We start from the raw sequence: 17908 nt of genomic DNA, 5'->3' as shown, positions 1-17908 counted from the left end.
TTTGCAATCGCGTGGATGCGGCCTGGCCTGCTGAGGTTCTCCAGCAAGTCTGAGGGCTGCTTCAGGATTCCAGCCATGAAGTGGCATCACTGGGAGGGGAGGGGGGGAGTGGGGAGGGGAGGGGGGAGGGAGGGGGGGAGGGGAGAGGGGGGAGGGGAGGGGGAGAGGGGAGGAGGGGAGGGGGAGAGGGGAGGGGAGGAGGGAGGGGGAGAGGGGAGGAGGGAGGGGGAGAGGGGAGGAGGGAGGGGGAGAGGGGGGGAGGGGGAGGGGGAGAGGGGGGAGGGGGAGAGGGAGAGGGGGGAGGGGGAGGGGGGGGAGAGGGGGAGGGGGGGGGAGGGGGGGGGAGAGAGGGGGGAGGAGAGGGGTTGCCTTGCTTGACATATTTGAGTTCAGTGTTGGTCCATTATCTCCTTTTGTATTCAACACTGAGGATGGATTCCCCATCAAAAAAAACCCAGGCACTGCTGAGATGTTTACTTGTCTCAAAAAAACTTCATAGGATGAGAAGAGTCATTCTGTGAACAGACTGACAAGTTATCTTTTTTTTTGAAAAATGTATTTATTTAAAATTTTACAAAATACAAGTGTATAAAATACAAAATAAAACCTAAAAATACTACAAACTACCCCACCCCTTACAACCCCTTGGAGCTTTTTTTTTTAAATACATAAAATCGTAACAGGCTGCTGTGTGATTTGTCAACTATTTACATCTATAAACACAAATAAAAATTTTACTTAACATCTAAACCCATACATTCCAGATATAAAGTCCACATTTTAACAAAAAAACTATAGTTATTTTGCAAACTGCATGTTCTCTTAACAGGTTTTCTCTAACATTCATACAATATACAGAGTATATTGGCTTGTCGGCAAAGCCTCTTTCGGCAAAGGCGAAGAGATGGTAAACTGAATTCAAACCACCTGCTGCCTTGCAGGTTTTGCCTCTTTAGGCAAACGCTAGGAGAAGGCAATTCTGATTTCAGATCCCCGAGCTTGGCTCGCCCAGCCGTCAGTACCTGGAAAGGGCCCCAGCTATGGGCAAATAGCACATGTTAGTCTGGCAGCAGGGGCTGGCAGCTGTAATAGAGTGTAGGAAACAGTTTCCACAGCGATTTGCAGCAGCAAACTCAGCGGGCAAAGGATCCGTGAGGACAACAGCCAGTGAGCATGGTCTTGAAACAGATCACTGCGGGGAAATCCTGTGTCACTGGCTGTCATGCCTTGCACTCCGCCAGGCTCAGTGGCGTGGGACCCAGAGGGAGGCATTGTCCTGGGCAAGCACTCGCCTCCAAGTTCTTGCCCTGGCACACGGTGGCTAAAGCTGAAAAGCTACAAGGCACCATGTTCATCTTCACTTGCGAAGGGATGGGCCATGGATGGATACAATGAAAATTAATATTAATTAGCACCAAGCTAGGGCAGCATTAGAGCACTGTTAATGAGGTTCATTCAGGGCAAGAACCTTTTTCAACCTGTTGGCATGTGTTTTCATACTCTTAAGCCTTCTCCCTATGGGAGGTCGCTTAGATGTTTGACTGCCTTTCCCATTAGCAGCAGATTGTAGATAGAGTCCACAGAGGGGAGGGATGTTTGTGCTATTTACCGAACTACGTTCATTGTATTCTGCAGCATTTTCAAATCTTGAGCAGAGTAGCTCCTAAACCACACAGGTGATGATGCATCAAGCAAGTATACTTTTGATAGTGTACCTTTGGAAGTTGTTGAGGGACAATGGGGACATGTTGAACTTCCTCAATCCTCTTTTAATGTATTTTTGTAACCATTGCATGAAATTAATCCATCCTGATAACCCCTGTGCTATTGCATCACGGGACAAAGCTTCATTTATAAGAGTTTTCTTTCACAAATCCATGGCTGAAACAAAGCGAGCAGACTGTAAAAGTCATTTAACAGAATATTTCATTTTCAGGACTCAAGCACAAAGGTGCCTTCCTTGTCAGAATCTTCACGCACAGCCAGAGTCTTAGTCCGTTATTGGCTGCCCACCAGATGGGTGCAATGAGGATGAGATCCATCTCCTTTTGAACCCTATATTTTCCAGGCAATTTTGAAAGTAATATAGAGGCATTGCCCGCATTAGCTGATTAAAACTTTCAGGCAAATAAGCACATGCAATAGAAGCATTTTTGTAAACTATTAGCATATACTGATTACTTAACACACACAGTACCATAAAATTTACCTTCTAGGCTGGGATATTACCCACACATTTGCAAACTGGCTAGGTTCACAATGAGGGGTCTTCCCAACTCCTCATCCAAGATGGGAGGGGGGGGGGGGGTAGATGATCTTTTCCTTGTAAATGGTTAGTGTCTGAAGTTGTCTCCTGCTGATACAGTGTCAAGTCTTTTTATACATTCACAGTCTTCAGACATTTGTTTTCTCTACAGCAAAATATGAGGCTATAAAATAGTTCTTTTCTGGATATGTACTGGTTTTTCCAACTTCTTCATCTATTATCTCTACTACTGACCCTGAGCTTATCTTTTGGCTTTGCACTTTATCAGTTGCCCATTTGTTCATATCAAGCTCAACAGACAAAACATGTCAAGGTACATCTACACAAAAGTGCTGGAGAAACTAAGCAGGTCCCACAGCATCCATAGCAGGCAAAGACATATGGCCAACATTTCAGGCCTGAGGCATTCATCAAGGTGTGAGCAAAAAGAAAGCCTAAATAAAAAGGTGGGAGAGGAGCACAGTCGAACATCTAAAAGGCCATAGGAGAGCAGGAGAGAAAAGCCAAGAATTGATTAGGGGAGGGGGACAGCTCTGAATGCAGAGCTGAAGGTAAGGAACAGAGGGATAGGGAGAGAGATGGGGTAGCAATCTGGAGGAAAGGAGGTAGGGGTAGGGAAAGAGAGATGGGGGGAACTAGAGAAATTGATGTTAATACCAGCTGGTTGGAGGGTCCCCAGATGGAATAGGCCCAATTTACACTGTGTACCCAAGCACACATATCGGGTGTTCCCCAACCAGAAGCCCTGAATAAATCAGAGAATTTGCAAACAGTTCAGGGTGAAAACAAGGGTGTTTAAGGCCGGGGATCAGGATCTTTACAAGAAATCCAGGTACGACCTGCAGAAGGGCATCTCTGAAGCAAAATGGCAATTCCAGAAGAAGCTAGAGACAGATACACGCCATCTATGGCATGGAGTACAGGCCATTACAGCTTAAAAGCGAGGGCAAGCACACATCCCATCTCACGAATTGGCCCCTTGGTACGTAGCAGGGAAATGCTTCACTTGCACCCACACCTCTTGCATCAATGAAGTGTTCAAGCCCGAAACGATGGCTATGTATCTACCTTTGCTACATAAAAGACACTGACCTGCTGAGCTTCTCCAGCATCTTGTGTTTTTACAGATTACCTCTGCAGATTCACAAGGGAAGTGTTCCTTCACTTGGAAGGACTGTTTGAGGGCTGGATTGATGGAGGAGGTGTGGGTGCAAGTGAAGCATTTCCTGCGGTCACAGGGGTAATTGGTGGGACCGGATGAGTGGATGAAGGAGTCACAGATCGAGTGGTGCCTAGGTTAAGGTGGAGAGGAAGATATGTCTGATGATTGGATCACCTTGTAGGTGGGAGTGGCATAGGATGATGTATTGGATGTGGAGGCTGGTGAGAAGGGGAATCCTGTCCTTGTTGCATCTCTGTGTATTCCACGCTATTCTAACTCCAGAATGTTAATCCAGTGGCTCTCTGACTTACATTGATCATTACCCTATTTTCCTTACCATTAAAACACATCTTTAGTTATTGATGGACGGCAACTGACATAGTTTATTGCCAGAACATTGAGTTATCAAAACATTCCAGCTGTGACGCTTAAACAAATTAAGCCAGTCATTCCCGAGGCGTGCCCATGAAATTTCTGTTTTCAGAAGTTTCTTTTTACTGTTGCACGACGTGGCAATGCTTTTATGCGACTCGCGTTCTGCTGCCTGTCCTTCGGTGTTCGTCCTTTGGTAGGTCGTGGAGGTATTGGTTTCCAGGTGTGGTAACCAATCCGCCTCAACCTAGACATGTCCTATTAGAGCTCTCATTCGGAGCTCCTGACTCATTTCCCTTACACCACTGGAGAACGGATAGATGTACCGACGATGTCAGGCTAAACGTCGTCGTTGAAACCATCTGTGTTTGCTGCTTGGGAAGGTCAAAATGCTTCGCTTGATCGTAGAGTCAGCCAGTAATCTACCAAGTTCAACTTTTGGAACTCCCGACCCGATAGCATCGGTCACTTTTAAAGGTAAGTGTTTTTAACAAAGAAGCAAACTGTGCGCCAACAGTAACACAAAATTAGCTGGGCATGACAGCCAAATGCTTTTCGAATTAATCTGTTGATACTTTAATCAATTAGTTTCTGAAGAGATATAGTTTTACTCGGTGTTTGCTCAAAGTTACAGCTGAACTCCGCCCAAACTTCTGAAGGGCGTGGAGGGTTAATTTTTATTTGCGATATACCAAGAGAAAAAAAAAATTCCTAGCCTGTTGCCGTTGTTAACGCTTTTCTTTCCTCGCGTATGACATCCCCACCCTGGTTCGTGAATTGAGATTTGGTTGCCTTTTTAAGGCGTGGTTACTTGTTTTGTTTTATCCACTCCTGCATCCACTCATCCGGTCCCACCAATTGGCCCTTTGTTTTATCAAGTTAATCTTGAGAAACTCATTTTATGGACGTTTTCCAGTTCTAAATAGTCTGGAAAGGTCTGTTTTAACTTTTATGTTAAATCGTCTATTAAATTTTCATATCTATAAATGTTTATCCTTCAATGAGTTAATAGTTTCACTCTTATATTCGCCGAAGGGATACAGACAGACAATCCAACTTCCTCGTTGATTGGAAACGTTTCGTGTTCTTTGTGTGCCATTGTAACCAGAAGTGTCCCAGGACGCAAATATTTCTCGAGCTGAGTTGATCCTAAACTGAAACAAGCCCCGGCCATGATTTGGTATTAAAGGAAAGTGAGCAGACGCTGTGATTGTACTGTAATACACCAACGCGGTGAAGAAACTCGGCAGGTCACGCACCCACGTAGCTATCGAGATTTTCTCTCAGCTCGCTACTTCAGTGGAAACAAGCAGGAATTCAGTAGCAAGGGTGTCATGCTATGGATTGTATATGCTAATTGGTTCGGGCTGGCCCAACCCCTGATGACACTTACCTGGACTCCTCCCCTGGAACCCAGGCCATAAAGGACCGACCACCTCTCCCCTTGTTTGGATCGGAGCCAGCTCAAGTTTTCTGTACAATAAATCGTATCTTTTCCCTCAGTCTTTGTCCTTGTGGTTATTGGGGCAACTGGTAGTGCCCAACAAAGGGCAAATGTGTAATGTAATTTTTGAACGTTTTAAAAATGAATATGCAATGTGTTTAAATCAAATAACTTTATTTTGTGAATTAGCAAAACAGCCCTAGTTATCATCATTCAGGTGCCTTGACATTCGGCATGGGCGATTATGTCTCTCCATCCTTCACTATCTCTGACCCTCCTAATTGTAGTTGTGGCCTTTTCTCCTTTGGTGAATGCTCCATCTTTAACCTGAGACCTTAGTCGATGTTGAGTTCGTGCTTATACAAAGGAAGAATCACTGTAGTGGTTTCCCTTTGCCTTCTTCAGTTGCAGTGTCCACCCTGGATGGGTAGCCCTGGCCATTGACCAGCAGATTCACCTGCCCAGTGTTTTTAGTTTTACAACCATAAATTCCAAAAATATCCACCGTCTGCAATCCATGGCTTTAGGTGACTCTGACTGGGTGGCTAAACCAGTACTACACCTTGCCCAAGGGTGACTTGTAGGCTATCGCACGGAAAGAGCACCTTAAACTCCTTGTGCTGAGCAATTGCGCAGCACAGAAAACAAAGCCCAAGTAATAAGTAGGAGAAAATCATTGAGACCAATACATGAAAAGGACATAAACGGTAGATGCAGGAACTCTGAAACAAAATCTGAAAATGCTGAAAACACTTAGCAGGTTTCACAATGAACAACTCCACTCACTTTCTCCAGATCGAGCTTATGTGGACTCAAGCTACACTAGTCCAATTTTGTATTGTGAAATGTCTACCACAGATTTCTTTGGTCTCCCCCCTCTTTTTTTTTGTACATTGAAAATTGCATTGACATGACTTCCTGTGCCCATACTTTATTACTTGTGCTGCTCATATTCACCCTGTTCTCAACCTTCAAAATATCTATCTGATTCTTCCCTTCTCTTTCATGGTCCTATTTATCACCACCTTCTGAGATGGAAAAATATTTGTTGCAAGTGGGTCCCCATCTTCTCATTGGGAATGTTGCAGCCGCCATACATGATGAATTCTCCAATTTTTTTTCCCCAATGTTCTCTCATTCTATGTTAGAACTGTCTGTTTTAGCTCTGTCTTTGGATCATGATATCAGCTCCCCTTTATAGTTTGAGCTTTGTCTTGAAATTATGATACCCAGTTCAATTAGAGGTGCGGAGCCTGTTGATATAAAATTTTGAATGATGTATCACTAATATGGCAATGTCTCCGTTGAGTAAGGGAAAATTTTCAATTGATTTCTTTTTTTTTTTTTTTTTTTAAATTTTTTTATTTTTCACACCATAAATCACATTAGCCATGATATACACTATTTCTTTTCACACATATACAGTGACTTTTTCTCCCCCCCCCCCTTTCCTCCCAAACCACCCCCCCACCCCCCCCTCTCATCCATTTTAGGTATACAATCTAGGTTGCATTAAGCCAGTCAGACAATGTTGTCATTCAACAAAATTACACCAGAAATTCTACTGAGTCCATTCTTTTCTTTCCTTCTCCTTCCATCAACTTAGGTAATGTTTGTCCCCGGTAGGTTTTCGCTATTGTATTTAATGTAAGGCTCCTATACTTGTTCGAATATTTCAATATTATTTCTTAACCAATATGTTATTTTTTCTAATGGAATACATTTATTCATTTAAATTTGGTAGTTTCTTCCTTTTAATTTGGTTATGTATTCCATTAATATTTAAAGACATATAGTTCAGCGTAGCCCTTTTATATTTTGTTTATCTTCTCTTTCCGTTTTTCCATCATTACCTTTCCTCCTTTTCCATTTCTGTTTTCTTATTTTCAACTCTTTATAAGACAACATTCCTACAACATCTAACATTTTCCTTATTCTCCTATTTCTATCTTATTTATCCCCAATCTCCCCTTCACCTCCTGAGTTGTCCTTTATCCCTTGTCGGACAACCACATCTCCCCTCTCCATTTGGATTTGCGAATCCACTCGCAAGCGTCAACTGATTTTGCAGTGACCGCTATTTCCCCCCACCCCGCCTCCCCCAGAAAAGATTTCACTTTTCATATGTCACAAAGGTCCCTCTTTTAATTCCCTCCTTATTCTCTCTATTCCATTACCTTCCCTTATTAATTCTTGTCTATACTATCTATATTTTCCTCTAAGTACAGATACATTCATGTATGCTCATTGTCTCTATTCACTCTTATACCTCTTTACCTGCATACATATCAATCGTGATCATTTTTACTCTCATTACCCGTCTTCATCCCTCAGTCTATTTTTGTCTTTACCCACATACATATCAGTCGTGATCATTTTAACTCTCATTACCCGTCTTCCTCCCTCAGTCTATTTTTGTAATTGTTCTGCAAATTTTCGTGCTTCTTCTGGATTCAATTGATTTCTTGATGCTGCTCAGCTATGCCTTGATTGATGTTTCTGAGAATGAGTTAAGAATAGGATCTAGCTTAGCTATTGTATCAGCCTTGATGAATGCTATCTTGGACCAGGTGACTAGCTGCTACCAGGGATGCAAGTCCATAGAATTTCTGCCCTATCAAGACATAGGCAAAACATAGTTTTCCATATGTTTTGTTTCACATAAATATACCTATGACATTCATTTTATCTGGTGCACGTGTTTACTTTGGAAGTTAGCTTCCCTTAAATTGTTCAAATTGTGGGATAATTGCAAAGTAATTATTTGCTTCAATGTTTCAGTCTTCTGAACTTCTGATCTCCTTTTTAATGTCTTGAACAATATGGCTGAGATTTCATTTTCTAATATTTACAATATGCATTGATATCCTTTCCAAACATTTTAAATTTTAAGCAAAAGATGGAAATGCAACTTGAATTGGTGCTTTTGTTTGGAACGATCTGAGCTATTGGTAAATCCCTGAGGAGGAAATGTGCTCACTCTCTCTGCTGTATGCCTCTTCCATATTTTGTCCTAATGTTCCTCTTCTCTGCCCAGCACTTGTAACAATATTTGTCTATCAGCCACAAAGCCACACGCAACTGATTTAGAAGCCTCTCATAACAAATTGGCAAATTGCAGATATGTTCTTGACTTGCGTAGAATTGAATTTTATTTGATCAAACCATAAACCGGCATGCCAGTACCTGCAGTGAATGTATTTGGCGGGGGAGTGGGGTTTGTGGTAAGAGTTGGTAATGGTTTCTTACACATTTCCAAGCACTAAAATGGAAGGAATTGTGATTCATTCAATATTATGTCCATGGTGAAATATTTCGAAAAAAAGCTATGGAGAATCAGGGGAGAAAATTTCCTGTTGAGGTTCTAGGATGTTTGCCTTTACCTAGCTCGCTCATTTGCTTTATTATGTGCAGACACGTTTGCCAACTTCTACCAACCTCCTTCCAACGGGATTTTAGCTATTCTCTTAAGTTCTCATTTTTGTTAAAGTTGTATTCAGAGACACTCCTCCAGTCTTGAGGATCAGCATTTATTGCAATTTTCGTGATATTGTTACAATAAATTATCAATATGGTACTTGGGAGTCCTTGCGCTTCACCCCAGAGCAAAAAAAAAACCCTAGTGCAGAGGAAGTGGACAAAAGTATTCAAATCAAATATGTGTAAACAAGATGCAAACCAATTTTTTTTAAATTTAACAAATCGGGACCATTTCTGAGACATGAGAATACAGATGTTGGAATTTGGAGCCAAAAAAAAAAGCAAGTGTTGGTTTTGATATAATGCTTTTTAGAGAACAGAGTACAGGATATCTTAGAAATTCTTCTTGTCCTCTTGGGCAAATCTAGTTATGTCCTTGTATATTAGAAATGGAAGTAAATAGTGAACTGGTAGGCAAATTGACCTGTTCTTTTCTGGTGGAATTATTTTTTAGTGAATCTGATAGAAATACATTATTTTGACGCACCTGCTTCATGATTTTTATTTTCCAATCACTGCTCACCTATTAGTTGTCCTAAATTTGCCAATCAGGAGAAAGTGTTAATTGGATATGCTCTCACTTCTGCATCAAAACATGTTGATGGGAAGATGACAAATATTCGGAATTCATCACTTTAATCTATTCTAAATGCTAGAGACTTTTTTGAATATTTTTAAGAAAATATAGAATAAAGGAATTAATATTAATAACAATGATAAAATTATTAGAAAAACATTCATAAGGTCTGAAAATATAAAAAGGAGAGTCCCCCTTCTCCCAGCGCCCCCTCCCCAGATTCGAAAGAAAAGGGGACAGACAGCAGAGAATAGAGGGAGATAAAGAAAAAGCAACAGGAGCAAGGTCCGACATATCAGTCACATTATTTTAAAAGTATTACATTTCTAATAAGGAGTATACTCATTGACAAATATCAAAATAAATTATACAATCTGGGCATTTAAGTAATCTAAATTTGATGAACATACTAGATCTATTCCTAAGACAGTAAGTAATCTTCTCAAGGGGAATACAACATTGCAGTTCCATGTTCCAACGATCAATGTGAAGTAGTGAATTGGATTTCCATGTTACTGCTATGCATTTCCTGGTTATTGACAATGCAATTTTAATAAATTGAGATTAACTTCTGGAGAAGTTAACTTTTATAGCTGCCAAATTCCCCAGAAGAAATAATTCTTGGTCTCGCGGGAAGTTCACCCCACAATTTTTGTCAACACTTTCCCCAATTCTACCCAAAGGGTCTTAAATTGTGGACATAGCCAGGTGGAATGTAAAAAGGTGCCATCATCTAACACTAGAGATAATTCAGAATTAAGTTACTTGTTTATGATTAAAAATAATTGAGTATTTACTTTTTTTTCTCCACTCATTTAAAAAAGGTACATTTGTGGAAAGAGATGCCAAAATCATTGCACTTTGCTAGAAAAAATTTAAAAGTGAAATTTAGACTGATTCATCATGTCTTTTCACTGTGGCTTGATTTGCAAAAAAAATTACTCTGTAAATTTTGACATTTGACTCTTTCAGGTGAAAAGAAGAAAACCAGGTCAATTGACAATGAATTGAACCCAGTGTGGAATGAGGTAAGATTGTTTAGCTTAAGATTCATTCTTAAATTATTTAAAAATAAAAATTGAAACCATTCCAATCTCATTCCTGAGACATATGAGAGTACAGATGTTGGAATCTGGAGCCAAAAAAAGCAAACTGCTGGAGGAACTCTAGCAGTATCTGCAGAGTGGGGGTGGGTAGAAAGGACTGCATAATAAAAAGTCTTGACCTGAGACCAGGGTCGGCACCAGAATAAATGTTGGGGGTGGGGGATGCATTGCAGTGGTTCTCAAACGCTTTCTTTCCACTCACATCTTTCTTCTTTCTTTGGCTTGGCTTCGCGGACGAAGATTTATGGAGGGGGTAAAAGTCCACGTCAGCTGCAGGCTCGTTTGTGGCTGACAAGTCCGATGCGGGACAGGCAGACACGGTTGCAGCGGCTGCAGGGGAAAATTGGTTGGTTGGGGTTGGGTGTTGGGTTTTTCCTCCTTTGCCTTTCGTCAGTGAGACTTTAAGTATTCCCTATGCCATTGGTGCTCTGTGATTAGTAAGGGATTGCCTAAGGTGGTATGTAGGTGGAAAGAAAAAGTTTGAAAACCACTGTTTTAATCGTACCTCATTGACTCGTTATGTGCACGATTTCATCACGCCAAAGGAAATGGGCCAATGACAATTTTTCTCAAGCAAAATATTTTAACAATTGGGTTTAGAGCAGTGGTTCTCAACCTTCCCTTCCCACCCAACATTACTTCCTTAAGCGATCCCTTACTAATCACAGAGTACTTGTGATGTCAGAGAGGGTCAAAGTTGCTCAGCGGGGGGAAGGTTGGGGGGGGGGGGCAGATGCTGGTCCTGCTGAAGAACGTTAATGTCCTCTGTCCCTCCAACATAGCGGTCGAACGTGCCGCTTTTATTGTGTCAAGCGTCACGAGCTAGGCGCTAGTGATGCCTGTCGCACATTAGTGACGTGGCCAGGAGCGGTTGGGTGGTGGGGGGGAGGGGTCTGACGGCGACAAATAGCCATGACCATATGGGAGGGGCACAGCACCTTACTTAATAATAATAATAACAATTACAGCACGGAAACAAGCCATTAGGCCCTTCTAGTCCACACCGAACCAAACACCCCTCTCTAGACCCACCTCCCTGCACAATGCCCATAACCCTCCGTCTTCTTCTCATCCATAGACCTGTCCAACCTTTTCTTAAATAATACAATTGACTCCGCCGCCACTATTTCTCCCGGAAGCTCATTCCACACGGCTACCACTCTCTGAGTAAAGAAGTTCCCCCTCATGTTACCTCTAAACCTCTGCCCCTTAATTCTTAACTCATGTCCTCTCGTTTTAATCTTTCCTCCTCTTAACGGGAATAGTCTATCCACATCCACTCTGTCTATCCCTTTCATAATCTTAAATACTTCTATCAAATCCCCTCTCAACCTTCTACGCTCCAAACAATAAAGACCTAATCTGTCCAATCTCTCCCTATACTCTAGATGCTTAAACCCAGGTAACATTCTGGTAAACCTTCTCTGCACTCTCTCCACTCTGTTTATATCCTTCCTATAATTAGGCGACCAGAACTGCAGCTGGTCCCTACTTGGTGTTGATCCTGCCTGAGACATTGACAATTCCTTTACCTTTCTCCCTCCTCCCCAATCACCCCTCCAGATTTTACTGAACCCCTGACTTCCAACATTTTTTTTTTTAAGAATGGTTTCTGATACTGCCATTTTGGAGGATATTGTCTAAATTTTAGAATCCATTATATTGCTTGGTTGTAATTATGATATTGCATAATTCTCCAATCTATGTGAATTTGACTTTGTGACAATACAATCAGATTTACAATTGGCTTTTCATTGAGAGTTGATTAGATTGCCTCTCACTTTAAAAGAGAGGATCAGGAGATCAGGACTGATGGAAGGTAGTCGCAGGAGGCTTAACAGTGGAACATGACAATTTATGGAAGTTACGACACATTTCTTGAAGTCTGGCAACTGTATCTGAGACACATAGATGCTTCGATATAATTCACACCCCCTCTTCCCCCCCCACCCCTCCCACACCTGACTAAGAAAAAAGAAACAATCTGCCCTAACAGGTAAAGGATTAAGAATATGAAATGGGAATGCAGCGCAGACGACATGTGCTTTCCCACATACCTGTTTTTATTTAATATCCGAGATCTTCTAGGTTCAAGGAGGATCGATGTCTTTATTGTTATTTAGGTGGTTTTTGTATTTTTGTATTTTTATATTTTGATATTTGTATAATTTAGGGGATGGGATGGGAGGGGAGGGTGTAAGGAGAGAGGAATAAGAACTCTGTATTACATGGGAAGAGAATGTAATATTTTGTTTATCGGATTTGCATGAGTCTTTGGAAAATCAAAAATAAAATACTAAAAAAATGAATGGTTACAGGACTGCCTCGAACTCGGCTGAGGATCTGAATGATTACACCAGGGCTGTTACAGATGTTATAAAGAAACAGCTGTGGATGTGTGAGTCCCCACCATATAGTTCAGGGTTTCCCCCAAACCAGTCTCCCTGGATGAACAATGAAATTTGGAACTAACAGAGAACCAGATCACAGGCATTTGTCCAAGATCCAGACATCTGCACAAGGAGCAGTTACGACCTAGGAAAAATCATCTCCCAGATGAAATGGAGATTCAGGATGAGAATGAAAACAATAAAAGATGCCTGACAACTGTGGCGGGGCCAAAATGACATAATCTGCTACAAAATCTAATCCAGTGTAGTTGGAGACAGCAAAGCTTCACTCCTAGATAAATTCCAGGCCCAATTTGTCACCAGAACAGGGAAGAACTTCTTGTCACCGGATGTCCCTGAATAGCCTCTACTGTCAGATAACATGCAGGCTGCCTTCATGAGAGTGAATCCAAGAAAAGTATCTGGTCTGGATGGAGTACCCAGCTGAGAAATGAAAACCTGTGCTGACCAACTTGCCAATATATTCATGGATATCTTCAGCATCTCACTTCAGCAGGGCATGGTACCTGCCCATTTTAGAGAGGCCTCAATTGTATCAGTGCCCAAGAAGTGTGTGGTAACCTCCCCAAATGACTATTGATCAGTGGTACACACATCCACAGTGATGAAGTGTTTTGAGAAGCTGGGGCTAAAGCATATCAACTGTTGACTGAACTGCGACATGGATTTGTTCCAATTTTCCTACTGCAGCAATAGGTCTATGGCAGATGCCATCTAACTGGCATGAACCCTGAGAACACCTGGACAACAAAGAGGGCAATGAATTAGCAAACAGGAGGGATGTTGGCTGAATAGTGTGTTCACAACAACCTTGCATCAAAGCCAAGGAGCTGACCTTGGGAAGAAAAACCAGAGGTCATTGGGGGATCAGAGGTAGAGAGGATGAGCAAACTTAAATTCCTGTGAGTATCTATCTTGAACCTAACACACTAATACCATCATGAACAAAGCACGTTAGTGCCTCTACTTCCTCAGGAGTTTGCAGAGGTTTGGTATGACATCAAAATCTTTGGCAAACATGTAAAAATGTATAGTTAAAATGTGCTGACCAACTGCATCATGTCCTGGTATAGGGGCACCAATGACTCTGAGAGGAAAGCTCTGCAAAGGGTAGTGGACACAGCTCAGGCAAACCTTTCCCCACCTTCGAGGAAATCTACACTGAATGCTGCAGTTGGAGACCAGTAGCAATCATCAAAGATTCATGCTCTATTTTTTTGCTGCTGCCATGAGGAAAGAGGTATGTATGCTGCAAGACTCACACCACTAGGTCACTAGGTTCAGGAACAGTTGTGACCGCTTCACCATCCTAACAACAAACTCAATCAGAGATTCATTTGAGGACTCTTAACTATGCACATTATTTATGACTGAATATTCAGGGGTTTTTTTCTGTATTGCAGTCAATTTGTTTGCATTTCTTTCTTTGCTCACATTTCACTTTTGTATACGTTTCTTGAGTGCAGATTTTTGCACTACCAACGAGCAGAAATTCTGCCTGGGAAGAAGAATCTCATAGTTGTATGTGATATCATGCATGTTCTCTGACAATAAATCTGAACTTTGAACTAATTTTTTTTTCAGAAAACTTTGGGTTGACTGACAAGTAGAATTCAAACTATTTGAATTATTCAATGTCTAATAAGATCATTATGAATCAAGAAGAATAATTGTGAATCAAGAATCTTGACCATTATTTTACTTATTCATCCACAGAAAATTGAATTTGATTTGAAAGGAGTGTCTTTAAATGCTTCCTCATCAATTCTTGTTGTGGTTAAGGACTACGAGACCATTGGAAAAGATAAGTAAGTGTTCCAATATCTTGCTCTTACCTCTTTCCACTCCATTCTCCTGTATTGGAGCTGTGCTAGCAGTAAAGTTGGTCTGAGTTTTAAAACTATGTTTGCCTTTTTTCTTTGACCATGATAATAATAAATGTATGATCTATATAATTTTCAAGATCTCTTTCAGCAGAATTGACAAGTATTTAATTTTACTCCAAATAATTCTTCACCTGTTTAGGCTCTATCTTTTTATAGTTCATCATATTCATCAGTATTTCCTCATATTACTGCTTGACCAGGCAGCAGGACCAGTCAGCATACCTGGTCAGGTACTGAAGGACTGTGCAGACCAATTGACAGAGGTCTTCGTAGACATCTTCAACATGTCATTGCAGGAACTGTCATCGTTGGGACTCAATGCCCCCTCCCTGTAACTGGATTCTGGACTTCCTAACGGAATGACCACAGTCTGTCCTGGTTGATAGCAGAATGTTGATGCTCAGTCTGCTCTTGTTCATGCTACTGACCACGACTGCAATGCCAGATCCATTGCAAACAGAGTCATAAAGTTTGCACATGATGTAACAGAAGTTGGCCTCCTCAGTGACAATGATGAGTTGCACTACCAAGAAGAGGGGGAATATGGTATGAGAGTAACAACCTGAATTTCAATGTGGACAAGATGAAGGGGATGATCATTGACTTTAGGAGGACTGACTGACCTCCAATACACATCAATACTATAGTAGAGTACAGAGCACCAAGTTCCTTGGAGTTCGCTTAACTTGTGAGCTGCTGTGGACCACAACATCTCCTCACTTTGTCAGGAAGACACAACAGCGACTGCGCTTCATGAGAAGATGGAAATGGGCAAGGCTACCAGCCACCATTATGTCAACCTTCTTACAGCAACCTTTTTGAGAGAATCTGGCTGGCTGCATCACGGTGTTGTACATTTGTTGAAGAAAAATGTGTCATGGTCAATCCACAGGACCTGAGAGGATCACTGAGGTCTCCCTACTTTCCTTCCCACCACCCCATCCTCAACCTCCATTGACGTTATCTACTGGGATCATTGTCTGAAGAGGGTGCGCAAAATAATTGAGGACTCCTTCCACCCTGCACACAGCATCTTTCAGCTGCTACCTTTGGGAAAGAGCTACAGGAGTATTAGAGCCAACACCACCAGGCTGAGGAACAGCGTCTTCCCACAGGCAGTGAGAACGCTGAACCACCAAAGGAACTGCTCCTACAAACCATTCGAGACCCTCAATTTACAAAACAATATTATTTATTTGTATGTAGGAATACAGTACTAATCCTGCATACTCATTGTTTGTCCATATGTGTGTTATGACTGGCTAAGTGTCTGTTTTGTACCGAGGTCGGGAGAACATTGTTTCGTGGGGTTATACTCATGCAATCAGATGATCATAACCTTGTCTTGACAATCAGCACAGGGAGGTTAATTATTTATTTATTTGTTAATTGATAACCTGTCACTTTATCAAAATGGTAAAATAGTTTAGAGTTGTGAATTATTTTTAATCACCTGCCATAGTAGGGCAGATAGGTTAATTTGAACTACACATAATCTCTTCTCACTGCTACCCTTGGGGCAGAGGAAACAGAACCCTGAAGACCAACACTTCTCGGTTCAAGAACAGTTTCTTTCCAACTGCTATCAAGCTCTTGAACCTCTCTTTGTCACACTAATCAGCGACCACTGTGGCGCCAAACAAAGGACTGATTGTATTATTGCAAAATCAATTTGTTTGCATGTGGGAAACTGTGACTATACATTATAGTTTCTGTACTTCTTTTCTCTTTTTAATTCAATCAAGTATATTATTGTATTTGTTTAGTTTTTATTTATAAAGTACCTATTCAGCTACAGCAAGCAAGAATTTTGGAGTATATGGACATTGTGCAATAAATACGATCGTTATCATGTGGCTTTTCCAAAGATTGCCACTTTGTAAATCAGCTGGAATCTAAATTTAATCTTCTTTGTTAGAAACATTTCATGTCGTGGGTCACTTCCCAACTGAAGAAATGGCATCGACATTAGTGTTCTGGATTTGCCAAGCATAATTGGTTTTGCATTTAGATTGCAGTCATTTATTTGAGATGTGTGCTTTTGAGTTCACTAGTTAGGTGTGTAAATAGGTTTACTGTTTGATCATCCATATCCATGGGCTACATCCAATCTTGATTTGTGGTAAGAGTATATTCTCATCATTTCATCTATTCAGCGTTCATAGCATCTCCTGTAAAACTCTATATTTTTCAGTTACAGCCCCCTCCCCATTCCTGCAACCAGTCTATCAGTTTGTGTAGGCCTTCATCCATCACACCATTCCGACTGGCAACTTACTAAATTACATCCATCTATGAAGTTTTTCTGGTGTATGGTACCATTAAAGAATCATGGATAGCTAAGATGAGTATTCATGTAAAGTATTTGGATATTAGTTAGCAGATGTGTAGGCAACAAAAAAAAGTAAAGCATAAATCAAACTGATCCTTTTCTCATTTCAAGGTGATAAAGAATCAAGATAAATCATGGTTAATTAACTTCATGTCCATATTATCTTCCGTCTACCCACATGTGATGGTTAATATGAATTTCATCTGAGGATTGACTTTCTGTGACAGCCTTCAGTTTGTGCCTTTATTTCTCTACATAACAATATATCTATTTTGTCCAAAGTCCATGTAGTCACCTTGGTCTCTCTACCCTTTCTATGCACTACCTTGATTAATTTGTACACTTGTACCACCATAGACAACAACACTGCCATCTGGCACTAAATGTACATAATTCCTGGAAAATGTGGATCACTTCTCACATCACAACTAAAGATACATTTTTCACTGCCTTAAATGTACCAAGCCAGCCTTTGGTCAGTTGAGGAAAAGGGTATTGAAGAACAAGAGCTGGCACAAAACTTGTAGTCTATCAGGCAATTTCCTGCCTTCCTGAAACTTGGATTAGCTGTAAGTCATAAGGCATTGAGGAAAAATACCTCAATTCACTCGAAGGATAATAGAACCAATGTTCGATCCTTCTCCCAGGTTTGGTAACAAAGCTGCAATTGCACCCAATTGGCTAATTTGGGGAGGTTACCACATTTTCATGTCTAACATCGCATGCTTCTAAAACAGATGCACTTCTAAACATTCTCTTGAAAAAGGTGGACAGGAAAGATGCAAGGATGTGCTCAAAACATCTTTGAGGAAATACAACATATTTACATATTCCGAGAGTTCATTGGCCATGGCTTGAAGTGAAGAAGAAGT

The 17908-nt window shown here is 41.1% G+C and overlaps 1 protein-coding gene across 1 annotated transcript in view; it reads left to right on the top strand.

The window, feature by feature from the left end:
- The first annotated feature begins 3920 nt into the window (after positions 1-3920).
- The window catches only part of LOC138744412 (myoferlin-like), a 249348-nt gene continuing 235360 nt past the window's right edge, over positions 3921-17908 (top strand). The window contains exons 1-3 of the mRNA XM_069900547.1: positions 3921-4277; positions 10274-10329; positions 14535-14626. Of these exons, the coding sequence (XP_069756648.1) occupies positions 4190-4277; positions 10274-10329; positions 14535-14626 (236 nt within the window). The 5' untranslated portion in view covers positions 3921-4189. The remainder of the gene's footprint in view (positions 4278-10273; positions 10330-14534; positions 14627-17908) is intronic.

Source organism: Narcine bancroftii, chromosome 10 (assembly GCF_036971445.1).
Source record: "Narcine bancroftii isolate sNarBan1 chromosome 10, sNarBan1.hap1, whole genome shotgun sequence".
Classification (NCBI taxonomy): Eukaryota; Metazoa; Chordata; class Chondrichthyes; order Torpediniformes; family Narcinidae; genus Narcine; species Narcine bancroftii.
The sequence above is the reverse complement of the archived record's forward strand: the minus strand, read 5'-3'. Positions and strand labels throughout refer to the sequence as shown.